We start from the raw sequence: 16,097 nt of genomic DNA on the forward strand, positions 1-16,097 counted from the left end.
TAGAACCAGAAAAAACACCAAGTAGCCAAAGGATTGTTGAAAAAAGAAAGCAAAAACTGGTGGCATCACAATTCTGAACTTCAAGCTACATTACAAAGCCATAATCATTAAAACAGTACTGGCACAAAAACAGACATATTGATCAGTGGAACAGAATAGGGAACCCAGAAATGGACCCTCAACTCAATGGTCAACTAATATTTGACAAAGCAGGAAAGAATATCCAATGGAAAAGATAGTCTCTTCAACAAATGGTGTTGGAAAAATTGGACAATCACACGCAAAAGAATGAAAAGTGGACCATTTCCTCACACTATACACAAAAATAGACTCAAAATGGATGAAAGACCTAAATATGAGACAGGAATCCATCAAAATCCTAGAGGAGAACATAGGCAGCAACCTCTTTGACCTTGGCCATAGCAGCATCTTGCTACACATGTCTCCAAAGGCAAGGGAAATAAAGGTAAAAAAAAGAACTATTGCAACCTCATCAAGATAAAAATCTTTTGCACAACAGGAAACAGTCACCAAAACCAAAAGGCAACATACAGAATGGAACAAGATGTTTGCAAATGACACATCAGATAAAGGACTAGTATCCAAAATCTAAAAAGAACTTATCAAGCTCAGCAACCCAAGAACAAATAATCCAATCAAGAAATGGGCAGAAGACATGAACAGGCATTTCTCCAAAGAAAACATTTAAATGGCCAACAGTCACATGAAAAAATGCTCAAAATCACTCAGCATCAGGGAAATACAGAACAAAACCACAATGAGATGCCATCTCACATCAGTCAGAATGGCTAAAATTGACAAGTCAGGAAATGACAGACATTGGCGAGGATGCAGAGAAGGGGAACCTTCTAACACTGTTGGTGGGAATGCCAGCTGGTGCAGCCACTCTGGAAAACAGTATGAAGTTTCCTCAAAAAGTTGAAAATAGAGCTTCCCTATGACCCAGCACTACTGGGTACTTATCTCAAAGATACAAATGTAGTGATCCAAAGGGGCATCTGCACCCTAATGTTTATAGCATCAATGTCCACAATAGCCAAGCTATGGAAAGAGCCCAGAGGTCCATTGACAGATGAATGGATAAAGAAGATGGGGTATATATGTGTAATGGACTACTACTCAGCCATCAAAAAAAAATGAACTCCTTCCATTTGCAACAGTGTGGATGGAACTAGAAAATATTATGCTAAGTGAAATAAGTCAATCTCATGTGTGGAATTTAAGATACAAAACATAGGATCTGGGCAGCCCAGGTGGCTCAGTGGTTTAGCGCCACCTTTGGCCCAGGGCGTGATCCTGGAGACCTGGGATCGAGTCCCACGTTGGGCTCCGTGCATGGAGCCTGCTTCTCCCTCTGCCTGTGTCTCTGCCTGCCTCTCTCTCTCTCTCTGTTTCTCATGAATAAATAAATAAAAATCTTAAAAAAAAAAAACAGAGGATCTTAGGGGAAGAGAGGAAGAAATAAAACAACAAGATCAGAGAGGGAGACAAACCAAAAGAGACTCTTAATTGTAGAAGACAAACTAAGGGTTGCTGGAGGAGAAATGGGGGGATGGAGCAACTGAATGATGGGCATTAAGGAAGGCACATGATGTAATGAGCACTGGGTGTTACATAATAAGCCAATAATATATGTTAATTAATAGAAGTTAATATATGTTAATTAATAGAATTTAAATAAAACATTTAAAAGTCAGTATTTATTTTGCTTCTATAATTATTGTAGATTTGTCCAGTGGGAGTCTTACAGATGGTCTGCTATATTCTTTTGTGGTTTGCTTGTTTTTTTTGTTTTTTTTTTTTTTTGTACTTTCTTACATTCAAGCATTACAAGATGTTCCAGGTTCATCTTATACTCACTTTGTTCCAGTTTTTGGAATCAGTTTCTAAGAAGCCCTGGTTCCTTTTTGTGGAGAACACAGAAACTTGGTATATAGAAACAAAGGTCTAAGCACTACACCTACTCTTCACTGCTGAGGTGTCCTTGCTTGTGGGTCCTTTCAACAGACAGATCTGGAGAAAAAGAGCAATTGCATGGATCCAACCATATATATGCATATGTATGTGCACACATGTACATGCATATGTCCATACACAGTTGCATACATATTTAAAATCATGACTTTGTACTGATGCCTCTAATTATAGTCTAATCCCACACTGCCTCCTCCCATTCCATGCTTGTGGCTTGCTTCTTCCACAATCATCTCAAGACTCTGGGATCAAATTCTACTTTTGGAAGTCTCTGCATCTAGTGGCTTTTTAGTGAGGCACACGATCAGATCTCCACGCTAAGTGGATGTCCAGTTGCAGGATTCTAAGTATTTATACAGTGGAAGGCATAAATCCCAGATGTATTATATTCTGGAACTTAAGAACAACATTTGTGGTTAAGAGTATTTGATAGAAAAAAAGTATTTGAAATGGTTCTTTCAGGCATGGTTTTAGGGGCAACTTTCATTTTCTTTCAATGTATTCAGTATTCCAGTTGGTATAGCCATGTAACAAATTGTCTCAAGACTTAATAAAAATAGCTATTTACTTGCTGATCAGTTAGGACACAGAAGACTTTTATTTCTACTGTGATGTTTGGAGTCTTAACCAGAAGAGGAGGATAGAAGTTTCTGAAGTGCAAATCATTCACAGGTCTGGTGGTTGATGCTGGCTTTCACCTTAGATTTTAGTTCCTTTCCCTGTGGCCTCCCATGGAGGCTTCTCTACATCAGCTATTTTCTTCCCTCTCCTCCCAGCACAGTGGCTGGCTTCCCCAGAGCAAGCCTCCCAAAGAGAAAGATACACTCTGCCACAGTCTGTTATATAAATTTTACTATATAGGGGCGCCTGGGTGGCTCAGTTGGTTAAACGTCTGCTTTTGGCTCAGGTTGTGATCTCAGGTTCCTGGAATCGAGCCCCAGGGTGGGCTCCCTACTCAGCAGGATGTCTGCTTCTCCCTCTCCCTCTCCCCCTCCCCCGCTCATCCACACACACACACACACACACACACACACACACACACACACACTCTCTCTCTCTCTCTCTCTCTCTCTCTCTGTCTCAAATAAATAATCTTTAGAAAAATAAATTGTATTATATATAGTGATATCTGTTAGAAACACACCTTGCGTTTGTTGGGCATATGACTTTGTACATAGGTTATTTACCCAACTAAACTACAAAGTTTAAGTATAAAAATATTTTCAAATTTATAAAGTTCTTACAAATGTATGCCCCATGCACTTTCCTCAGGGAACTCCTAGGGAACATGCTCTCTTATCGGCGAGCAAACCAAGGAGGAGGAAGGCATGGTATGTAGGAAACAAAAAGATCCAACATAGGAGAGAGGTGAAAGAAATCCCCAGGTTCCTAATAGTTAAGTAGTTTTCCAGTTGCTATTGCTGCAAAGCAGATTTCTCCAAAGCTTAGCTAGTTAAAACAACCATTTTATCATGCTTCCAGATTCTTTGGATCAGAAATTCAGACAGAGCACAATGGGAATGGGTTGTTCCACAGTGTTTGAGGCCTTAGCCTTAAAAAGTCAGTGCCGAGGGGTGACTTCAAAGCTGGAGCTGGAATTATCTGAGGCATTTTTACTTGCATAGTGAGTGGTTGGTTGTCAGTAGACAGCTGAGGGTGTCTACCAGAGCACCTACACATGGTGCACCTACACATGAACTCTCCCTGTGGCCTGGGTTTCCTCACAGAAGGGCCGCCTCAGGGTATTCAGACTGTACATGGCAGCTCAAAGTGAGCATCAGACCTTCTAAGTGAATATCCTAGCAAGCAAGATGGGGAGGTTGTGTCACTTTGTATGATCTAACCTTGGAAGCTACCTTCCAAGTAGACAAGTAGAGAAAGTCACTGTTTCCTCTGCATGCTGTAGGTTACAAGTGATTCACTAAGGTTGACCCAGATTCATGGGGAGGCTGTATACATCTCACTGCTCAGTGGGAGGATATCAAAGAACTTGTAGACATGTCTTAAAACTGCTACAGGGGTTGTCCTGGGTGATAGCAGTAGGCCTAGCAGTCAAGCAGCCCATATTAGAAGAGGCCAGAAGACTCTAGCAGAGGTTGATTTATGGAAGTGACATCATTAAGAGTCCCTGATACACCTGAACATCTTGGGAAGAGATTTTTAGAGAAGTGCAGGGAGATTGAATTATTAATAAGTACACATTAAACAAAATAATCAACTGATTATTAACTCTGGAAAGATAATTATATAAGGGACAATTTCATGCTCAGCTGCGAATATCATTTATACCATGACAATAATGTAAACATTAATTACTATATTAACCAAATAGTAGGATATAACTTATCTTGGGAAGATGGGAGAGAGGAAGGGTATATCATATGGGAGAGGAAAGAGAGAATGTGTATATCATCTATCCATAATTAATGCCTAGAAATGAAAAAAAAGTAACATGTCATATGGAGACATATTCTGAAATAATCAGCTAAAGGAGGAAAAAGTATTGCAGGAAATGGCAGGAGAAGGATCCAAGGGAAGAGATCAAAGATTTTCAAAACTTTTGACTCTGTAACCTGTGTGGCTGTCCAACTTTGATGAAAATAACTACAAATAAACCCCCAAAACAAAACTTTGTAGCAAAAGAAATGCTAGGCCCAGATCACATTACAGGTCCACACCACCAACCATTTAAGCTAATCCCTATTATATATAAACTCTTTCAGAGACTAGAAAAAGAAGGAACATACCCTCATTATTATGTGATGAGCCTGCTATCTGAATGTATGTGTGCCCCCAGAAGTTATATGTTGAAATCCTAGCCTTCAGAGATGATGGTGTTAGAAGGTAGAGCCTCTGGGAGGTGCCTAGGTCATGAGGATGGGACTTCATGAATGGGATTACTGCTTTTGTAAAAAATGTTCTAGAAAATCCTTTGCCTCTTCCACTATTTTGAGAACACAATGATAAGGTGCCAGCTATGAATCAGGAAGAGGGCCCTGACCAAAATGTGACCATGCTGGCACCTTGTTCTTAGACTTGTGAACCTCCAGAACTGTGAGAAATAAATTTCTATTTTTATAAGCCAACCAGTTTATAGCATTTTGTAGTGGAGCCCAAATGGACCAAGACAGAGCCTAATGTTACCTTGACCTCAAAGCCACATAAGGAGCCATGACAATGAAAAACTTGCTTAAGAACATTGGTACACCCCCCAGTCCCCATCCTCTGGAAGCTGCAAGAGAGCTTCTCTGTCCTGAGGTGGGGACAGATGGGACCCAGGCTGTGAATGTGAAGGCTATAGGGTTGTGGTGGGAATAGAGATCTGTATCTTGTAAGCCAGGTGGCTGTAGACTTCATATACTTGCTCTTTTTTTTTTTTACCTTTTAATATTTTGGTGACTTAAAAAAGACATTTGAAAGGAAAAAAAAGAACACAGGTGCAGAAATACTAGGTGAAAAATGGCAAGCCAAATTGAGGAAGAAGTGCATGTGGGCCCACACACGCATGTGTACACACACAAACGTGCCAGGAGCAAATTGTGTGTAACCCAGGAGTGTAAAGGCATGTCTTCACAGTGGGCCTTGAATTGGCAGTTCGCTGCCCTGAGCCTGTCATTTTTCCCTCTGGGGCTTTCAGTGCTGTTAACCACTCTACAGTCCTCATAATTAGTGCTGCCCCCAGAAGTTTCAAGCACCATAGCTAGCCCATGTTCTAGTTCCTGGCCTCCACCTGCATCTCATTTCAGCTGACCATGGGTGAAAGCCATGGTAGTTGTGATGTCACTGCATACCCGAGGTCATCACACCCGACCTCCTACCAGCTAGAGTCTTGATTGCCACCAGACTGGTGGGAAAGCCAACTCCAGACTTGCATCCTAAGGGTCTGCTGCTTTAGAACCCTTCTGATGCCAACTGTCATAGCATGGGTGCCTCATAAAGCAGATTCTGAGGCAGTGAGAGCATGTGCTGCCATTTGCATCTCTGGAGAGGAGTGAGGAAAGAGGATGGAAAGAGGAAGAACCAATCTGAGAATGTGTTATTGAGCTGACTGCCATTGAGCGCAATTGACGGTTTCATGTGGCACATCCCTTCAGAAGCCATATAAACTGCTGGCTCCTGCCTTTTACTGGTCAGAGATCTGCCTTGTGTGGCTGGAGTGAGGCTCTCTTAATGCCTCAGTGGACATGAGGAGCGGCTGCTGCCCTGAACACCTTGACCGTTAATCTCAGCAGTGGGTGCACCTGGCTCGGTGTCTGAAGGAACAGCAGCCTGATGGAGGAAGCTGCACATGTTGTTGCTCCGGCTGTTCCATGCACATGTGCACACCTGAGGAGGCAAATGAGAATGCTTGGCATATGGAAAATAATTTAATCCCTACCTCACTCCATACCCTAAGCAAAGTACTTTTCAGCAAAGATCTCAAACAAAATTTATTTATTTTCAAATGAAATTTAATTTTTTAAAGATTTTATTTATTTATTCATGAGAGACACACACACAGAGACAGAAAGAGAGAGAGAGGGGCAGAGACACAGGCAGAGGGAGAAGCAGGCTCCATGCAGGAACCTGACGTGGGACTCGATCCCGGGTCTCCAGGATCACACCCTGGGCCGAAGGCAGTGCTAAACCACTGAGCCACCTGGGCTGCCCTGAAATTTAATTTTATTGTTATTATGAATTTTTCTAGAGAGAGAGAGATAGAAGAGGCACAGAGGGAGTGAGGGAATCTTAAGCAGCCTCCACACTCAGTGCAGAGCCCAACAAGGGCTTGATCTCACAGCCCTGAGATTGTGACCTGGGCCAAAACCAAGAGTTGGACATTCAACTGACTGAGCCATCCAGGAACCCCTCAAACAAAATTTAAAGAAGAAAATATAGGAGATATAGAAAGATTTCTTGAAAGCACAAACTGTGGATAAATTTTATATTAAAACTTTAGAAACTGTACATCAAAACATAATATGAGTTATAAACTTGGAGATGTTTATAGCATATACCTTATAAAGAATTAGTACCAAGAATATAACAAGAACTAGAAATCAATAAGAATAGACAAAGTATACAATGGTAAAATGATATGGACAGACAACTCACACAAGAGGAACCCCAAATAGCAAATAAAGGTATGAAACAATACTCATCATTATGAATAATAGAGAAATGAAAATTAAAACCATAATATGGGTCTCTCCACACTTGGGTATGGTTTGCAGATGGACTGGTGCAAATACTGTGTTGGCCAAAAATGTACAAGTGTTGACTTAGGAATACATGTCTATGAGTAGAAGTATGAAGACACACACTTCCAATTTATGTAGCTGTTATCTGGTGGAGGGTAAGGGTGCTGGAGTAGGGTTTCATCTGTATTTTTAGTGTTTTTTTCTTAAGCTGGGTGATGGAAACATGGCTTCTGTCCTGTTAAAATTTACATATCCACTATAATATTTCACAAAAAAAGAAGCAAAAGATGTGGTCATATACTGAGCTCCTCTTTTGTGTTAGGTGCTGTGCGGAGTGGGGGTGGGGGTTAGCAGTGTGTGAGTTCCAGGCCTTGCCCCCCGGGATCTCCCAGTCTGAGAAGAGAGTAGAGGCAGGGTTTAATGGGAGTTGGATGGGTGGAGTGGTCGAGGAAGGCCCAATTACAACCCTGTCGTATAGGTGCCCACCAGCACCTCTTGACTGGGGGCATGGGAAGAAGTCAACAAGTAAGAGGCCGGGTGGCAGGATTTTGGAGCCAGATGTCCTGGGCTCAAACCTCAAGACTGTTACTTACTAGTTAGGGTACCTCTTTGAACTTCAGCTTCTTTGGGGGTAAAATAGAGATAGTGCCCACCTTTTCCTGGTTACTGTGAGGTTGAGGGGGCACATGGCAGGTGCTCAACAGTAGGTCTGGTTTTAAAGAGGACAAAGCATAAGTCAGGTCTATTCCCACCTTACATTCACCTTGCATTTTAGTTTTTGCAAATAGAATCTATGATCCATAAGGTCGCATAATAAATCCCCATGTGCCCATCCCCAGCCCAGACTCACTCTTTGGCACCTCTAAAGTGGGTAGCACTTTCCATATTATGTAGTCAATCTGGGTTTCAAATCACTTGGCCATGCGTGCGGCCGTCTAAAAGAGCTCCCCTTGACCTTTGGGCAGATGGTGATCTCCCTGCAGAACACCACCGCAACCAGCCGCTACCTGCGAGTCATCCCGCCCTCCACGCCGTACTTCGCTCTGGGATTGGGTGAGTCAGCCTCGCGGGATGTGGACCACCTCAAAATTGTATGTTGGGCTTGCTCCTGGCACAGGCCCACCTGACTGTCAGATGAGCCTGGGCCTACATTTCTTTTCACAGTCCCTGGGGCCCTCGTGCTCTGCCAATAGCCTGCCCACCTCCCAGCCATCGTCCTGGGGTGTCTCTGAGTCCTGCCAGCCCCCTTCTCCAGTCACCCCCTCCAGGCCCTGCTCTCTGCCCTCTGCTCACCCTCCGTGCTGCCACTGCATCCAGTCAGGCCGTCCTCGTTCCTCACTTAACTCGTTGTGGTGGCTTCCCAGCCAGCCTTCCAGCTTCCGTGACACAGTGCTTTTTCCAAGAATAGCTCTGAATATTCTGAAGAATAGCCCTGTCCTTCCCCTCCCCAGCCATGCTCAGAAGCTCAAATGGCTCTCTGCTGTCCACAAAATAAATTCTGAGCCATCAGGCCAGGCATGGCCTCACCTAAGTCTTCCAGATGGACCATATCCCTCCCACCTGCCCCGGGCCCTGGTGTTTTCACCTGGACTCCTGCTCTAGCAGCCCATTCCCCTTGCACAGCCTGGTAGTTCTGCCAGCAGTGTGGCCTTGCAGCAGCCCAGCTGTGATGGGGTCTCTGCTTGCCATCTGTCGTATTGGAGTGTGAGTCCTGGTGGCTGGCGGGGCCTCAGGTCCTCATCTGCTGCTTTTGTCATGTGCAGGGATGTTCCCAGGAAAAGGTGGAATGGTGGCCCCTGGGATGACCTGCCAGTACACTGTCCAGTTTTTTCCCGACTGCCTTGGAGACTTTGATGATTTTATTTTAGTGGAGACCCAATCAGCTCACACACTCCTAATCCCCTTGCAGGCCCGGAGGCCACCCCCAGTGCTGACACGTGAGTGTGTGCTCTGCCTTCCCTGGACAGGAAGTCCAGGTTGACGAGTCCCTGCAAAGACTAACAGTTCCCATACAGCCTTCCCCGATGTCAGGCCCCAACTGTCTGACTTCCCAGTGGAGGTTGACTCAGAATTACACAGAGTAGGAAAGGAGCCCAGCAGCCTAGTGAGCCCCAGCACAGGCTTCACTGGCTCCCAGATCCCCAAGGGGGCCTGTGTCACACTGAGCTGGGGAAGGGGTGCCTTGGGGCCCTCAGTAGATGTCACCTCTGTGGCTATGTGGGTGGCTTCTTTGGGGAAGCTGGCTTTGGCTGGGCTCCCTCATTAGCAGTAAGCCTCTTCAGCTGGGCACAGGCTGCAGGTTAGGACTCTGACCCACCACCACCAGGACCATGCTGTGTGGCCCTGGCTGAGGTCCGAGTCAATAGTGAGCACAGACTCCTGTCATTCTAGCCAGCAGTGCATGGAGATCAGTGGCTGCCATATGGGTACAGAGGTCAGGGCATGTCCCCTTCCATCTGCTTTGCTCTGGGTGCTGGCCCGGAGGCCCTGTGTTCTTCCACAGATGCTCTGACCTCTGGCTGGACCTCAGGTGAACAAGGGCAATAGGGACTATTCAGAGCGACACGTCATTTCCGTTGGGCATCTTTTCTTATGGCTTCAGTGTCGCCAGTGTTGGATTGTGGTTACTGCCTCATTGGGGGAATGAAGATAACCAGATTCATCTGCAAAAACGTGGGCTTCAGTGTTGGCAAATTCTGCATTATGCCCAAAAAGAGCTGGCCACCACCAAGTTTCAGGGTGAGTGATCACAGACCACTACCTGGAGCAAGAGCAAATCCATCAAAGGAAATCCCTCCACCCCCATCCCATGAGGGATGTCCTAGAGTACACCTGTGAGGGGAAACACGCAGAGAAAAGATTTGTGTGACTCTCTCCCAGCTGCCATATCAACCATGTATGGAGACCAGCACTGTAGTTCTTGTTATGCCACCTGTGTCACCCGGGCATGTTGTATCACCTCCCTTATCCTTCCTAGTCTGGCTCAAGTGTCACTGCATTTATTCATTCAGTCATTAAAATGTTTTCATAGAGCCAAGGCCCTAAGTTGGCAGCTCTTTGGCTGAATCCTGTGTGCATATTTATTTGGTAGAGTGCTTAAATAATCTTTTTAAAGATTTTATTTATTCATGGGAGACACAGAGAAAGGCAGAGATAAGGCAGAGGGAGAGGCAGGCTCCCTGTGGCGATGTGGGACTCGATCCTAGGACCCCAGGATCACACCCTGAGCCAAAGGCAGACACTCAACCACTGAGCCCCCCAGGTGCCCCTAAAATCATTTTTTGAGACAACATAGAGAGATTTCACCTAAAATATGCATTTCCAGTTCCTGAAAAATTGGAGGGGCCCTGCCTGGCTGGCTCGGTCGGTAGAGCATGTGACTCTTGATCTCGAGCTCATGAGTTTGGGCCCCATGTTGGATATAGAGATTACTTTTAAAAAAATGAAAATCTTAAAAAAAAAAAAAAAAAGACAGAAAAAAAAAGATTGGAAGATGTGCAGTGCTGGGCCCGGATTTACCGTGGCCTGTTGGCTGGAATGGAGCACTGGCACTATGGATTGCGTGCTCACACTGTGATTTTTCAAATAATATTTCTCTGTAACTGTGTCTCCGGGAAATCGGTGATAGATCCAGAGGACTGCATGTGCCAAGACACACGTTTCACTCCCTTCTGTTACCTGCCAGGATCCTGTAGGTGTGGGTTTGTGTCCCCAGGGTGCAGGGATGGCTTCCTTTGCCAGCAACTTGGCAGCTCCCCCACCCCCACCCCTGACTCTGGGGCTTAGAGGTTGGGCAGGGTGGGTGGGTGGCTCAGAGATGGAGGCAGACACATAAGCTGGCAGCAGCCACCCAGGGCGCTGTGGTGGGGAAAGGACTATACTTTGGGAGCCTACCTGCTGGACAAGGCCTCCTATCACGCTTCTGCCTCATGTTGGAAGCATGCATCAGTGCTGTTCCTTCCACCTCCTACCAGAGCTCAGCTCTTCACTGGTGCCCTGCCAGCCTTCAGATGCCCACGGAAAGTGGAGGGAGTCCTTGCGGAATGGGCAAGCCTCAGTTTCTTCACTGGTAGTGTCCTGGCTGACCCTCAGGATCCTTCAGATAGCAAAAGAGGTGTTTGGAGGAGAGAAGTATGTCATCAAGCACTGGATTTTACAACCTCTTCCACGCTCTTGTGTAATCTCCGCTTTTCTTTAAGGCTGTTGCAACCATTGGCTTCGTTGAGCAACCTCCTTTTGGAATCCTACCTTCGGTGTTTGAGCTGGCTCCTGGGCAGGCCATATGTATGGAGGTAGGTAATTAGATGTGACGTACAGTTTCTCCTTGTCACAGCTGGTCACGGCTATTTCCTCAACTGCTTGCATGAGGCCATTTGCCTCTGGTTTACGTGACCTGAATATCCATTCCCATTCTAGAATGGCCTCTTACACTGGGTAGGGTGAGCTCATTTGACTGTCTCATGACCCCTCTTACAAAGCAAGTGCAGATAGCCCTAGTCTTTCCATCATGATCCCTAAATGCCGCTTGCCCATGCTGTTAGTCTGGGAGGCCCTCCCATCTTAGCTGCCTCCAGGATCTTCCCATGGTTCTTTGCTCTCTCTTGGACACCAGATCCAGTGCCTGGGGGATGATAGTGGCTTCATCCTCTTTCCTCTTTTCTCCTCAGTTATATGGCCAGCAAAACCTGAAGGCCTTCCTTCCTTTGCCTTTCTCTGAACCTCTGCAAAAGCTCCCAGAGTTGAAATCTGCTGGCTTTGGGGTTTTCCTTTCCTAACCAGCTTCTTTTAGTGGTCCCTTTGGCTCATCACACCTGCTCACGGGTGCCCAGCATAGTCTGTGAGAAACGGTGATATCTCCCTGCCCTTCTGCTCCACACCCTCACCCTCCCTGACTCCCCACCGCCTGACCCCCTGTGTCTAGGAATCATACTGGGTGCTGCAAGCATATATGGCCTTCCCTGCTGGCCTTTGGAGAAGGCACTGACATTCAAGAGTGAAAGCTGTTTAGTTTCTGGGGAAGGGGATTTGGACTACACCATGTCAGCAGGTAGAGAGCCAAGAACCAGAGAGTGGGTTTTCAAACCTAGCTACCTATTGCAGCCTCCTGAGAAACTTGCAAATGTACACTGGCTTGGCTGCCAGTCCTGAGGTTTTGTTAATGGGTCTGGGGTTTGCCTGAGACATAGGATTTTTTTTTAAGATTTTTATTTATTTATTTATTCCTGAGACACACACACAGAGAGAGAAAGGCAGAGACACAGGCAGAGGGAGAAACAGGCTCCATGCAGGACCCCGACATGGGACTCGATCCCGGGACCCCCAGGATCATGCCCTGGGCTGAAGGCGGTGCTAAACCGCTGAGCCAACCAGGCTGCCCTGAGACATAGGATTTTCAAAGCTCTGCAGATGTGCAGCAAAGTTTGAGGCCCACTGATGTAAGCTGCTTGCCATAGTGAAAAGGAGGGCTTCTTTTATCAACTGCTTTCCAGTTTCAAGCACCTGATGGACGTCCGGGAGTCCTGGAGTGATGCCATCTTGTTCATGTCCATGCTGATCTGATCCCTGATAAGAACCTGGCCCTTGGGGGTTGGGATGAAGCCAATTCAGGGCATTGGAGGGCTTTGTCAGACCTCACCTGCTGCTAGGAGGTGGCTTGGGTCCTCTTGCCTGGTCCAGGCCTCGTTAGTACCTTGTGCTGTGGCTTTAAGTAATTGAGGCTGGGCACCCCTGCCGAGGCCAGGACACCCCCACCCCACCGCATCCTCCTGTGATCCCCACGGAAAGGAAGAGGGGAGTAGCAGCAGGACTTTTGGGGGAACAATGAGGAGTCCAGGGGAGGCTTTTCCCTTGGCATTCCTTGTGTATTTTGTTGATTGTTTGGAGTTTGTTTTAAAATGCAGTCATAGGGATCCCTGGGTGGTGCAGCGGTTTGGCACCTGCCTTTGGCCCAGGGCGCGATCCTGGAGACCCGGGATCGAATCCCACGTCGGGCTCCTGGTGCATGGAGCCTGCTTCTCCCTCTGCCTGTGTCTCTGCCTCTCTCTCTCTCTCTGTGACTATCATAAATAAATAAAAATTTAAAAATAAATAAAAAATAAATAAATAAAATGCAGTCATATTTCCAAGTAAGAAACAAATTCACATAATTAAAAATCAAAACACTGAAGTTCTTCAGCCACCCGGAGGCCACAGCCCCACCAGGTCTCTGGCCACCCTGCCAGAGATACCCGATGCTTGATGAACAACTGTGTGAGCGCTTTCTTTCCTTTGCTTCTCCTTTTCCTTCCCATATATCGTTGCCCAACCTGTACTCTGTTCTTCCCACTCACTGTTCTGCTCTATCCTGAAGAGCCTTCTCATACTTGTCACAGCTGTGTAGTATCCCACTACATGAGTGAACCATAACTCAGGTCAGCTGTCCCCTCCTGATGGCCATGAAGATTCTTTCTGACCTCTGCCATTTCGGCGACTACATACATCACTCTGTCCAACCATGAGTCTACCGGCAGGTTACAGTCCTTGGAGAGGATTCACTGACTCGGGGGTCTCTGCTGGCCAGAACTGCTATGCATTGCCAAAATCCCCACCATGCAGATATGGCAGGGTGCCTGTTTCCTCACACCCTTGCCAATATGATGTGTTATCAAAGCTAAAGGAAAAACTGAGAAAGAAAGAAAGAAAGAAAGAAAGAAAGAAAGAAAGAAAGAAAGAAAGAAAGAAAGAAGAAAGAAGAGAAAAGAAAAAAGAAAAGAAAAGAAAAAAGAAAACCATTGTCATGCATATTTTAAAGCAGATACAAAAATGGAGAGGCTAGTTTAATGCTCACTTGTGTCCACAGCACACAATCAACGTTTATCAATTCTTGGCCAATCTCATTGCATCTATGCCCCTCCATCTCTTCCAGCCAAACCACCCTTCCCCTCCAGATTATTTTGAAGAAAATTCAGATATCTTGTCATTACATTTATGATTGCTGGCTTTCTGTTGTTTGCCAGAAAGAAGAGTGAAAACTACTTCTGGGTGGTTTTCATTTACATTTCTTCTATTGTGAATGAGGTTAAACAAATTTTCATGTGTCTGAGAGCTGTTTGTATCTCAGTCTCTGTGAACATTTTCTTCATCCGTTTCAACATGCTTCCTGCATTGGTCTGGGCCGGAACCTTGGCAGAACCCACTGGCCTTAAGGAGAAGGCGAGGGGGGTGGCAGGGGGTGCCAGGCAGCAGGGAGGGAGGAGAGAAGTGAGAACAAGGGTAGAAGGTGTGAGAGGAGGAGGGGTCAGCCCCTTAATGGGAGGTAACAGGGGAACCCTTCTCTCCACTAGGTTTTGTTCCTCCCAACGAGCCTAGAAAAGGCAGAACAGACCTTCATCGTTGTGTGTGACAACTGCCAGATAAAGGAGCTGGTGACCGTAGGTGGGCTTGTGTGTGCTCCCAGGCCTGGGGCCAGGGTGGGCCGGTACCCTGACTCTAGCATTGACTGTGGCACAGCTGTGCCCACCCTGTGTCAGGGGGCACACTGAGTGGGTGCTGCAGCCTCCAGGCTCGGGGTCTAGCATGGGGCCTGCTGCTCTGGTAAGACATTGGAGACCCAAACCAGTGTGGACTTTGGGACAATCCCAAGGAACCTTCTAGTGAGAGACAGATGGAAACCTGGGGTAAAGTGTTTGATATTTCATTTTGAAACTCACCTCAGTCTCCTTTGGGGAATTGCCAGAGACTTACATATAAATGACCAGAGGCACCCCAGGTTCTGTGGAGCTAGAAGGGCCATCCTGCTGGATTTCCCCAAGATGCCCTTGTTTGTTCATTCATTCATTCATTCATTCATTCCTTACATCCATCCATCTCTTTCCTTCCTTCCTTCCTTCCTTCCTTCCTTCCTTCCTTCCTTCCTTCCATCCATCCATCCAAATTCACCCAGCAAGCATTAACTGCATGCCAGTTATGTGCCAGGTTATCAAAATCATGTCTTTAGTCTGGGAAGGTATGGGTACAGGATCTGTATGCTGATGGCCCCCTGCCCCCCTCTTGTGTACCATTCCTGGGGTCATGATCAAGGCCAGTTGCATATGGACAGTGGCATGGGTCCTGTGACAACCTTTGGCCACAGAGTCCTGATTTTAGCCCCGGTGAAACTTTACCATCTTACTGTGTCAGGAATCGGGCAGCTGGTTGCTTTGGATCTGATCTATATTTCTGGTGAAGAAAGTCATCCGGAGCCTGGAGAGCTCACAGACTTAACAGCCCAGCACTTCATACGCTTTGAGCCTGAGAACCTTCGATCCACAGCTGGAAAACAACTGATTATTAGAAATGCTACGTGAGTGACCCCTGTGCTGGACCCTCCAACATGCACCCTTTCTCCTTCCTCACCTGGCCCAGAATTCTCAGTGAAGCGGGAGAGGTTCCTTCCAAGGGCCAGGAAGGAATCTGGGCACAGGATGGAAGAATCCAGATTTGCAATGTCCATCATGTAGCCACATGTGACTGTTTCAATTGAAGTCAGTTGAAATTAAAATTAATCTCACTTTTTCAGTGGCACCAGTCACTTTTTAAGAATTAGCCACATGTGTAGCTAGTGACTGTCATTTTGGACAGAGCAGATATGTGACATTTCCATGACTGAAGTCTGTCATATTGGACAATGTTGTTCTAGATCATCCTGGAGTATCCTCAGTCCACAATAGTTTTGCAGAGAGGTCTTGCCCTGCCCATGAGGGAAAGCCACCCGAGTTCCAAGATCAGACAGATTGTGACCAGCGGGTTCGGTCCTGCTGCTGTTTATTTCCTGCCCATCCTGGGAGCACCGCCGTTACGCTAGCACAGACCTCAGGGAGCCTCCCAGCCAGGCTTCCCTGGTGACCCCAGGCTGTACACGGTTCTGTCACCTGAGGGGATGAGTGGTCCTCATCTGCTGTCCCT

General features: G+C 46.3%; 1 protein-coding gene across 13 annotated transcripts in view; it reads left to right on the plus strand.

Moving 5' to 3' along the window:
- The window catches only part of DLEC1 (DLEC1 cilia and flagella associated protein), a 77,305-nt gene that overhangs the window by 36,653 nt on the left and 24,555 nt on the right, over positions 1–16,097 (plus strand). For all 13 annotated transcript variants that reach the window (XR_005984585.1, XR_005984586.1, XM_041734090.1 and 10 more), the window contains 6 exons: positions 8,141–8,228; positions 8,939–9,112; positions 9,778–9,914; positions 11,375–11,467; positions 14,498–14,588; positions 15,333–15,495. Coding sequence is in view for 11 of the 13 variants with exons in the window: in XM_041734090.1 (XP_041590024.1) it covers positions 8,141–8,228; positions 8,939–9,112; positions 9,778–9,914; positions 11,375–11,467; positions 14,498–14,588; positions 15,333–15,495 (746 nt within the window). In the remaining 2 variants the exon portion in view is untranslated. The remainder of the gene's footprint in view (positions 1–8,140; positions 8,229–8,938; positions 9,113–9,777; positions 9,915–11,374; positions 11,468–14,497; positions 14,589–15,332; positions 15,496–16,097) is intronic.

Source organism: Vulpes lagopus, chromosome 19, assembly GCF_018345385.1.
Source record: "Vulpes lagopus strain Blue_001 chromosome 19, ASM1834538v1, whole genome shotgun sequence".
NCBI classification, from domain to species: domain Eukaryota; kingdom Metazoa; phylum Chordata; class Mammalia; order Carnivora; family Canidae; genus Vulpes; species Vulpes lagopus.